Below are 10,752 nucleotides of genomic sequence, written 5' to 3'. Positions count from 1 at the left end.
GTGACGAATTCAGTATTAGGTAATGCTATTGGTTGGTTTTCTCTGTCTGTCATTATACGACGCCTGCTATTGGTCCTTGTATATAAAAGGATACACCCATATTCCAACAAGTTTTCGCTGCTAAGCAACGACAGTAACTCACAACCAGAAGCTGCATTTGTGGCAAACATAAACCAATTTACGGTACAACGTATTGTTTTTACATTTGAATATGGTTACATCGGTATTATCTACACCGGATCTTAATTGTTTTAGAGGGTTGCTTCCCACATTTGGCGAACAATAGGTACACGGAAGTGTTCTTCTCTTTGAAATATTGTTAATGTGCTTACATGACGTATTTAAACTTACCCAGTCGTATTTCCATATATAGATTTTTAACATTATTCTAGGCTCTTATTTTCACCACGTATTGCAGTGTCTCTTCAGACTTCCTGTTAACGTCACTTCTTTTGTGTTTTGGCAGGTTAGTTAAAAGGTCAGACTCGAGGTGCTAAGGTTATTTGGACACAAACACTCAATACAGCTTGGAATATTATGTTTTATAGCCACTCAATTGTATAATGGTGTTTTTGCGAACGTGTTTGCTTTACTCATATGAGTTAATTTGGTCATTTATCATTGGTAAGCAGAGGATGGAGTTTTTCCCCATTTAAATCAGCTTTATTGATGTATATAATGGTCTTGAATCAGCCTTTTGTTTCATCTCGTTTTCTCTATTTTGGTCTTTTGGAGACCAAAAGAGTATGTGAACCTGCTGCAATCAGGTATTTTTTTGTCCCACAGGTATTCATTCATTAATTTTATATCGCTTCGCTATATTTTATATCTTCAGGACGGTCGCGTGGGTGTTGGAGGTTATCCCAGCTGTCCCTGGACTGCTGGCCAGCCAATCACAGGGCACAATGACAAAAAACCATTCCCACCCACATTCATACCTATGGACAATTTGGAGTAGCCAATTAACCTAGCATGTTTTTGGAATGGGGTGGGGTGGGGGGGGGGGGCGGAGTACCCGGAGAAAACCCACGTATGTACGGGGAGAACATGCAAACTCCACACAGAGATGGCAGAGGGTGGAATTGAACTTGGGTCCCCTAGCTGTGTGGCCTGCACTCTAACCACTCGCCGCTGTGCAGCCTCCTACAGGTATGTAAAACTTAATTCTTTGTTTTAATGCAAATTGAAGTTTGAAGTGTCAAACCATGTCTATTTGACTTTTAAGGGCTTCCTAATAAAACCTTAATTCAATCTTTATTGTATAACGTACCTCGATAGACATGTCAATCATGAACATATTTCATACATTATACATGCCCAAACCATTAAAACCTGTGATTATTAGGAGTTTGTTACATATCCACGGATACTTGTTGTTTTTCCCAGGTTTTTATGCATGGTCCTCTGCCAGTGGATCCAAATAGTTGGTGTCAGCGTAGAGCAGGAAGCCCGAGAACAAGCTGTCAGCCCAACCTGGGTCAGCGAATAAACCGTTCTGGTCATGGTAGAAGATCTCCACCCACACCTCATCTTCAATGTTCAGGTACATTGCAGTGGACCCAGAAGCTACATCGTGGTTCCCAGTGTTGGCGTCAAACGTTTTGATGCGATACTGTCCGATTGCCAGACCGATTGCCAAGTGTTTGTCTGCCAGCGTGATATCGTAGGAGAAGTAGTAAATGCCAGGGTAAGCACAGACGAATTTGCCCGTCTGTGGGTTGTAATGGCCGCCCTCGTCAAAGAGCACCTTGTTGAACTTAATGGGCGTGTTCTCCGTTGGGTAGCTGCTCGTGATTCCCACAGAGAAGGCTGATTTGGGCGTGATGTTCCCACATTCGCATTTTCCTGCAGTCCCGCGAATCCCACGTTGGCCCTTTTGTCCTTTTTCACCGTCACGGCCGGTAGCTCCCGACGGGCCAGCATCACCGTCCTCCCCTGTGGGGCCTCGCTTGCCTGCAGGGCCGCGCTCACCTCGCTCGCCAATATTACCCGTGGGACCAACTCTGCCCTTAATACCTGAAACACAGGAAGCATGTTCGCATCAGCAAAATGATACGGAGGAGGAGGAGAGGCTGCATAGTGGGAGTGAAGTGAAAAAAACATGTTTACCGTCTGTCATCATGGGGAACACGAGATCTCACCCCAACAAGATGGAAGAGCTAACGGCGCTAACACGGCTGCAGAGGGGCTACCGTGAATGCAGCCTGATCAAGATTATATTTTACTATTTCTATATGTATGTCAAAAATATATTTCAGCGGCTATTTTCATTTCAAGACATTTTTAATTTTGATAAAACAACTTTGCGCATATACTGTATTTGGCTTTGATGTTTGTCTAAACTCACTTTGTGGAAAAAAATATTGGGATATATATATAACATAACTATTCATTCATTCATTTTCTACCGCTTTTCCTCACGAGGGTCGCAGGGGGTGCTGGAGCCTATCCCAGCTGTCCTCGGGCGAGAGGGGGGAACACCCTGGACTGGTCGCCAACCAATCACAGGGCACATATAGACAAACAACCATTCACACTCACATTCATACCTATGGACAATTTGGAGTCGCCAATTAACCTAGCATGTTTTTGGAATGTGGGACCCGGAGAAAACCTACGCATGCAGGGGGAGAACATGCAAACTCCACACAGAGATGGCCGAGGGTGGAATCGAACCCTGGTCCTCCTAGCTGTGAGGTCTGCACGCTAACCACTCGACCGCCGTGCCGCCCATAACATAACCATATTCAATATATTTCCGATATTTCCACCAAGCCATCCATCTTTTTTCCAATTTCCGGGTCTGGGTCACGGAGGCAGCAGTCCAGACTTCCTGGTCCCCGGCCACCTCCTCCAGCTCCAACGGGAGGACACCAAGGCATTCCCAGGCCAGCCGTGAGACATAATCCCTCCGGCGTGTCGTAGGTCTGCCCCGGGGCCTTTTCCCGGCTGGGCATGCCCAGAACACCTCACCAGGGAGGCGTCGGACTAGATGCCTGAGCCATCTCAACTGGCTCTTCTCCATGTGAAGGAGAAGCGGCTCTACTCTGAGACCCTCCCAGATGAAGCTCATGACCATAGGTGAGGGTGGGAACATAGATCCATCGGTAAATTGACACCTTTGCCTTCCGACTCAGCTCTCTTTTCATCACGACGGTCCGATACAGCGACTGCACACTCATGGGACCTCATTACCAACCCGGAGGGAGCACTCCACCCTTTTCCGACTGAGAACCATGGTCTCTGATTAGGAGGTACTGAGTCTCATCCCAGAAGCTTCATACTCAGATGCAAACCGTCCCAGTAAACGCTGAAGGTTGCACCCCGAAGAGGCCATCAGCACCACATCATCTGCAAATAGCAGAGATCAGATCCAAAGGCCCCCGAACCGGACTCCATCAACACCTTGGCTGCGCCTGGAAATTCTGTCCATGAAAATTGTGAACAGAATCAGTGAAAAGGGCAGCCAGAGTCCCTGGAGAAAACCCACACGTGCACGAGGAGAACATGCAAACTCCACACAGAGATGGCCGAGGGTGGAATCGAATTAGGGTCTCCTAGCTGTGTGGCCTGCGCGCTATACACTCGTTTACTATGCCAGCCCCAGACAATAATCCAGATAATAATGCTAAAATGACACACACAAACCTGCAAAGCCTGCTACTGTATATGTTTGCCAAAAGAGTAGTTACGTAGCTTACGTTTCCCATTTCCTATTCAGTGTTTCTATGATCTTGTTTATCAAATATCAAATATCATTTGCATTTTCAGACCCAAAAACGCATTGGATGGTGTTGTATGATGTCTTTGTAGTTAAGTTAATGGAAAGATATTTTTCCAAAGCTGTGTCACGCATGAAGTCACACCGGAACGCGGCCATGTTGACATTTTGAACGGCACAATTTTTTGATTGCTTCATCCAAATGTTGACTGCGCTCCAGTCGTCTCCTTTGGCACAATAAACATGCTGCAGCTGAGTGACGTTAGGTAACTAACGCTGCATGTTTCTGCATGCTGAGGTGAACATACGTCATTTATGCGTCTCACGCACACTGGAAAATATATGCTGGATGGATGGGACTTTCCATCTTTCATCTTTCATCTTTCCATCTTTTCATCACGATGATCATAGTAATAGTCACAGTAACACCCTCTGTGTGTCCTGTCCAGCCATTGGAGCAGATAGTATTATTGATCTATACAGCCTTACATGCTAAACAGACTGGGAAAAGTCAGGGAAAAGTGTAAGTTACACCTTCCCTGCGCCTTCCCTGTTATATGAAGTATTATTTGGCTTCATTTGATGTTTCGTTGTTATGCAAATTTGGAGCGGTTGGACCGGAGCAGGAGGGGATAGAAAAGAATGATTATGACTTAAAAATTTATTTTTCTTCAAAATTTTATAAGAAAAGTATCTACAAGCTGCTAAAATTACACACTTTTTCCTCATAACATCACAAGTTTATTAATGCCTTTTTCACTTATCAGATTAAAATTTTTTGTCTTAATGTTTTGACTTTATTTTTGTAACTTGTAACTTCTTATACAAGCTAATTTGACAAAATCAAATTTGTTCTTTATTCTTGTAAAATTATGACTGTTTTTCCATTTAATATTTTTACTTTGATCACATGATTTGATCACACCATATACCTGGATCTCCCTTCTCTCCTTTTTCCCCCCTCCTGCCGTCTCTGCCATCTCTGCCTGGGAGACCCACGTGCCCGTCTCCACCCGGGGGCCCACTCGGGCCAGGCTTGCCAGGCAGGCCCGGCGACCCGGGTACGCTGCAGATCAGACGCGGCGCTCCTTTCAGCAGCTGTCCAAGCACACAGTGGCACAGACATACCGCTCCCAGCACGGCCCACATCTTCACATCTGCAGAGCCAACCATGAAAATCAAATGTTTTGGCAAGTAAAAACCAGCATTTATAGACACCAGCATTATTTCTACCTCAACACAACCTGCCTACAAACCTACCTATCTTCATACCCGCTATGTCTTATAACAACTTAATTTACCTACCTTTGTGCTCATGTCTGTCCCTAGCCAAGTAACCCACCTCGCTACTATACCTGTGGCCTTAAAGGGGGCCTATTAGGCTCAATTTTTGGCCCATTGTATTGTGTTGTGGACTTCTATAGAGCAGCTACACACAATAACCAGCACAGAAAGCATTCTAGTTCTTCCAGAATCTGCACCTATTCAGCTATTCAGCTGTATTTCTTTGGATTTTGTGGTTCCTGCGAAAACGGTCTGTTTTAATGTATTCTACCCACAGCCCGCCTCCAGGCATTGTGCTGCTAACTATTTAGGAGTTAATAAACTGTATGAGAGGTGAGAATGAACGCAGATTTTGCCCACTACTGAGTGCATATAAAGACTTCCGGTTGGTGCTGCCAACTTTATAGTAGTTGATAATAAATGCCGATTTATCTTTTTAATATCAGCTTATGAATATCAATGTCAGCTTTTAACATGCAGCCATATGTGTTGGATCCCGAATCCGATCCAGAAGTAGAGACTAGACCAGGGGTGGGCAAACTACGGCCCGCGGGCCACATCCGGCCCGCCAAGTGTTTGAATACGGCCCGCCCAATCTTTCCAAAGTATTTCAATTAAACTCAACATACAACCTGGCATCATGGCCTGAGCCAACCTTTTGATGGTTTTATCAATTTTGTTTTTTGACATGGTCTGTTGTTTACAAAGTGCTCCTCAAAAAAGGGACACAAGCACATAATAATAATAATAATAATTATTATTATTATAATAATTATTAGAACTATAACATAACTATTCATTCATTCTTTTTCTACCGCTTTTTCCTCACAAGGGTCGCGGGGGGTGCTGGAGCCTATCCCAGCTGTCTTCGGGCGAGAGGCGGGGTACACCCTGGACTGGTCGCCAGCCAATCACAGGGCACATATAGACAAACAACCATTCACACTCACATTCATACCTATGAACAATTTGGAGTCGCCAATTAACCTAGCATGTTTTTGGAATGTGGGAGGAAACCGGAGTACCCGGAGAAAACCCACGCATGCACGGGGAGAACATGCAAACTCCACACAGAGATGCCCGAGGGTGGAATTGAATTAATTATTATATTAATGCTAATTATTATATTAATTATATATAATATTATTGTTATATTTGCACATTTTACATAATAATAATATAATAATTATTATTTAAATTTTATTGTAATTATTATATTTTATTATTTTTCAAATATTTAAATATAAAATAATAAATAATAATAGCAGATTGCATGACAATTTTACAGATACAATAATACCAGGTGGACTGTTACGTGTAAAATATATAGTCTGCCCCCCCTCGTAAATTTTGTCATATCAATGCGGCCCGCGAGTCAAAAAGTTTGCCCACCCCTGGACTAGACAGTCCAAAATTTCTGTGTGTAAAAAACTCGGGTAGAGCTATTAGCAACCCTGCTTCCTCTATGCTATAATGCTACACAGATAAGTGCTTTTGCTCCATGACTTACATAAAATAAACACAGTTAGGACACTGATGAACTGTTACTTACTGCTGGCCCTGCTGACTCTTCAACACCACCAAGTAGCGTTGGAAAGGCGTGGTGGCCCATGTTCACTAAACCGTCCAGTGGGAAATGCCCTTGACAGATGAAAGTGCATTTCTTTTGCAGTAAACAGATGTAGCTTGCAGCAAGCAGTAAGTAACTGTCCTGTGTTTATTTTGTGTAAGTGATGGAAAAAAGCAGTTGCCTGTGTAGCATTATAGAGTGTGCATACAGGGAGCAGGTTTGCTAGTAGCCTTTTCCCGCCACAATTAGTGTGTTTGCCCGAGTTTTCTAACGCTGGTATTCCCGAAAAAAACGTGTAATGACCACATTACACGTTAGCCATGCTGTAGAAAACGCTAAAATGCTAAAGCTACTTACCATTTCCTGAGAAACTTCAGACTGTCCAATCTCTACTTTCTGATCGCATTCGGGATCCAACACATATGGCTGTATGTTAAAAGTGGACATTTTAAAAAGATAAATTCCCGTTTATTATCAACTATTGTGGTGTTTATCAACTCCTATAAAGTTGGGTTTAATCTTAAACTTGTTTAACAACAGTTGATGAAGAGCCTATTTCACTTTCATGCTTGTTGTTTACTCATTTGCATTTTTAAGCTCTACGTAGGACCTTTTTGGGATCCAACAGTCCAAAATGCAAAGTGTGTACATACCATACTGAAGGTACCCACCAAACCTTAATGACCTTAATGCTGAGCTGCATACCAATGTTGTTGGGTATCTTGTTGTGGAGATGATGGAGCCCTAATAGTTTCACAATAATGTCTGTGTTGTGACTCATTTTCAGTGGGCATTACAAGCAGTATAGTGACTACTATGCTAAAGTATATCCAATGTTTTACCTTCATACAAGCCTTGTTCCTCCTACCTACATCCCTACTGACAGACACATCTGACGCCCCCCTGCCCGTCTAAGCAGTTTCTCAGAGATACACACACACCTGCAGCTAATCCAAATTGGAGTTCAGAGGAGGCCAGATGTGATTCTTGTAAAGAAGATTACCAAGTCATTTTCGGGCTATCATCTTCTCATCTGCCCCAGGGCCTTGTTGTTGTATGTGAGAAACCTCAAATGAAACCTTTTGTCCGAGGTCCAGCTCTCGTCCTCCTGCCAAAACATTCCCAAGCCGTGACCTAACACGTGGCCTCCAGAGGAGCCTCAGCATGCAAAAGTCACGCAGTTGCAGACCGACAGCCAAAACGGGAATGTTTGTTACACACACACGCACACACACAATCCCCATTTGTGTGAGTTGGAACATAGCTGGGCTTTAATCCAGTCTGGCAAGCATCACGATAACCAATAGAACATGGAGGCTAGGTGCAAATTGTTCATACATATGCACATTCCTGCTCCATGCATTGCATGTCTGTGTCCATGTGGACGTGAGAGAGCTAGTCTGCTATCTGGGTGGAGGACGGAACATATGTGTTAGCCTTGCAGGCGTTCATCAAAATGCGACATATAAGCACGCAGGACAAGGTTTACACACTCTGGATGCTTTGGTAAACACCACAAGATCAACAGGAAGTGAGTGAACGAATGGACCGGTTCCTCTTGATCCCAGAACTTTCCGACAGTTTTGATGAGACCCAGCTTGAAGTAAGGACAAAACTCTGCCTGCAAACGTCCCTCCAAAGACATGGCGATGATGATGCTGCCATTCATTGATGATACGTCTATCTATCGTTACCTTCTGCTTATCCGGAGTTGGGTCGCTGAAGCAGCAGCCTAAGCCGTGGAGAGGAAGTCTGGGCTTCTCGACTTCCCTTGAAGTCTTGAAGTGTTTAAACATGACATTTCTCCCCATTTCTTTTACAGCTAATGACTTTTTGCCAACCTAGAGGGAGCCAGATATTTGTTTCTTTGCCTTTGCGGTCTTGCAAAAATCCTCATGCTGTGTTTTGTAATCCTGCTCAAAGGTGAGATGGAGTTGTGTTGTTAAACTTCCCTGGGAAACTTGTGCATGTGCCGTTTTGCACTCAGCTACAATGTCCAAATCAGAAGTTTTGACGCAGAAATTCAAGTATATAACTTGTATAATTAATGTATAATTAATTGGACTCCAACTGCAATTCCATGCAGTACAGATGCTCTGTTCAAAATTCCCAAAACAAATACAATTAGCAAGAAAGATTAAGTGACCTTGGATTTTTTTGGTAATATAATGTAAATACATGAAATATTGAAAGAAATGGAAGAAAAAATACTAAAATTATAAATATATACATAAATATATACATGTCACATAAAACAATATGGTGGTCAAATCTTGCCGCTGAGCCTTAAGCTTGCCACACTTGCATTACGGCTACATGCACACAAACACACACAAACACACACACACTCTGACAGTGTCAATCAAACATCATCATTGTGTTGTTCTACACAGTTCTACACAAGTCACTTCATTAGCAGACCAATCTTACCCCCCATGTGGGACTCCAGTCCTATCTGTTCTTATTCCAGAACCTCCATGAACATGTTCCTTTGTTTTTTGTTGCCAGGACACACATCTGCTGCTGCTGCTGCTGACACTGTCCTGCCGTTAGCCAGCAAGAGCAGCTCGATGGACCCTTCATGGACTCCACCCACCAGCCCTCCCACCCTCGACCCGTATCCACTCCCTTCTCTGGCTCATTGGGGCCAAGAGCTGACATCATTCAGGCAACACAGAACGTGAAGGAACCCTCGTGCTTGTTGAGAGTGTGAGAGTGCGAGTGTGGGAAAGTGAGGCTCCTGTGACGTAATGTTGTAAATCTCCGTTGTAGATCTCATCTCTGCCTCTAGACGGGGACACAGAGACTTTACTCCACTTTCAATTTCATTCATTCATTTCTTCCTCTTATCTGAGTCTGGATAGCGTTTGCAGCAGCCTCAGTAGGAAAGTCCAGACTTTCCCGTGCAGCTGCCTCTTCCAACTCCACCTGGCGGGTCAACACTGGCGTTACAGGTCACCTACAGTCGGCATGGGGATGAGATGCCGAGCCACCTCTACTGGCTCCTCTGACTGGCTGAGTCCAGCAACCCTACGGAGGAAACTAATTTCGGCTGCTTGCATCCGTGATCTCGTACGACCATCGGTAAGAGTTGGACCAAGTTAAGTTAAGTTGACCACTAAATTGAGAGCTTTGCTTTCTAGCTCACCTCACTCCTCATCACAACAGTCAGGTACAGCCAGATGATGCACCGATCCACCATTCCACCATTCCACCTCATGCTTCTGCCTGGAGTACCTGAACTCCTCCACCTGGGGCAAAATCTTACTCCCAACCCAAAGGGTGCAACCACCCTTTTCTAGTGAGCCATAGCCTCAGATTCGGAGGCGCTTGGTGTCCTTCCACAAGCTTCACACTCAGCAGTGAACTGCCCCCATCAAATGCAAAGAGCAGACATAACATCAATCTCCTCCATCCAACCCTGTCTTCTGCATCTGTCTCTCTCACTCCAACTACCCTCATGTCCTCCTTCACTACATCCATAAACCTCCTCTTTGGTCTTCCTCTACACCTCCTACCTGGCAGCATCCTTCTACCAATATATTCACTATCTCTCCTGTGGACATGTCCCAACCATCTCAGTCTGGCCTCTCTGACTGTATCTCCAAGGTCTCTAATGTAATGTCCCTCTGATGGACACCTTCCTGATCCTATCCATCCTGGTCACTCCCAATGAGAACCTCAGCATCCTCATCTCTGCTACTTCCAGTTCTGCTTCCTGTCTTTTCCTCAGTGGCACTGTCTCTAGACCAAACAACATGGCTGGTCAACGCCTTTGCTGGCCTGAAATCCATCCATCCATTCTCTGTACCTCTTATCCTCACGAGGGTCACAGGCATCCTGGAGCCTATCTGGAGCCAGCTGTCTTTGGGGGAGAGGGGGGGTACACCCTGGACTGCCAATCACTGAGCACATATAGACAAACAATCATTCAAAACAATTTGGTTTTTGGAATGTTGGAGGAAACCGGAGTACCCGGAGAAAACCCACGCATGTACGGGGAGTACCCTTGCAAGGGTACTGGAGGCTCGACACTCCATTTGTCTATGGATTTATGGCTGATCCTTCTCCATCGAGGTGGCTGCCACCAACGCAGTCGTACCTCTTACTTGTCAAACCAGATATCCGGTCCTGTCGGTTAATCTTCTACGATCCCATTAATTAGTAATTCCATTCC

The 10,752-nt window shown here is 44.5% G+C and overlaps 1 protein-coding gene and 1 long non-coding RNA gene across 2 annotated transcripts; one reads left to right on the top strand and one right to left on the bottom strand.

Moving 5' to 3' along the window:
* The first annotated feature begins 1,005 nt into the window (after positions 1-1,005).
* Positions 1,006-5,020, top strand: LOC131130185 (uncharacterized). Its single transcript, XR_013627304.1, has 3 exons — positions 1,006-1,149; positions 1,387-1,543; positions 4,715-5,020. It is a non-coding gene; the product is annotated as an uncharacterized LOC131130185 (long non-coding RNA).
* Positions 1,247-9,124, bottom strand: c1qtnf7 (C1q and TNF related 7). Its single transcript, XM_058074436.2, has 3 exons — positions 9,006-9,124; positions 4,654-4,878; positions 1,247-2,016 (listed from the first exon to the last, which is right to left on the bottom strand). The coding sequence occupies exons 1-3, from the start codon at positions 9,010-9,012 to the stop codon at positions 1,391-1,393; spliced, it is 858 nt and encodes a 285-aa protein (XP_057930419.2). The 5' UTR covers positions 9,013-9,124; the 3' UTR covers positions 1,247-1,390.
* Between the last annotated feature and the right edge of the window lie 1,628 nt (positions 9,125-10,752).

Source organism: Doryrhamphus excisus, linkage group LG4 (assembly GCF_037039965.1).
Source record: "Doryrhamphus excisus strain RoL-2023G ecotype Guam linkage group LG4, RoL_Dexc_Guam_v1.1, whole genome shotgun sequence".
Lineage (NCBI taxonomy): Eukaryota > Metazoa > Chordata > Actinopteri > Syngnathiformes > Syngnathidae > Doryrhamphus > Doryrhamphus excisus.
Note: the sequence above shows the minus strand (reverse complement) of the source record. Positions and strands in the feature narration are given on the sequence as shown.

What these genes read in the sequence shown, in the direction of transcription:
- c1qtnf7 (XM_058074436.2), bottom strand. An exon ending in AGGAGAGAAGGGAGATCCAG is followed by an intron (nt 2,017 to 4,653) that starts GTATATGGTGTG and finishes CCTGTGTTTCAG; the next exon opens with GTATTAAGGGCAGAGTTGGT.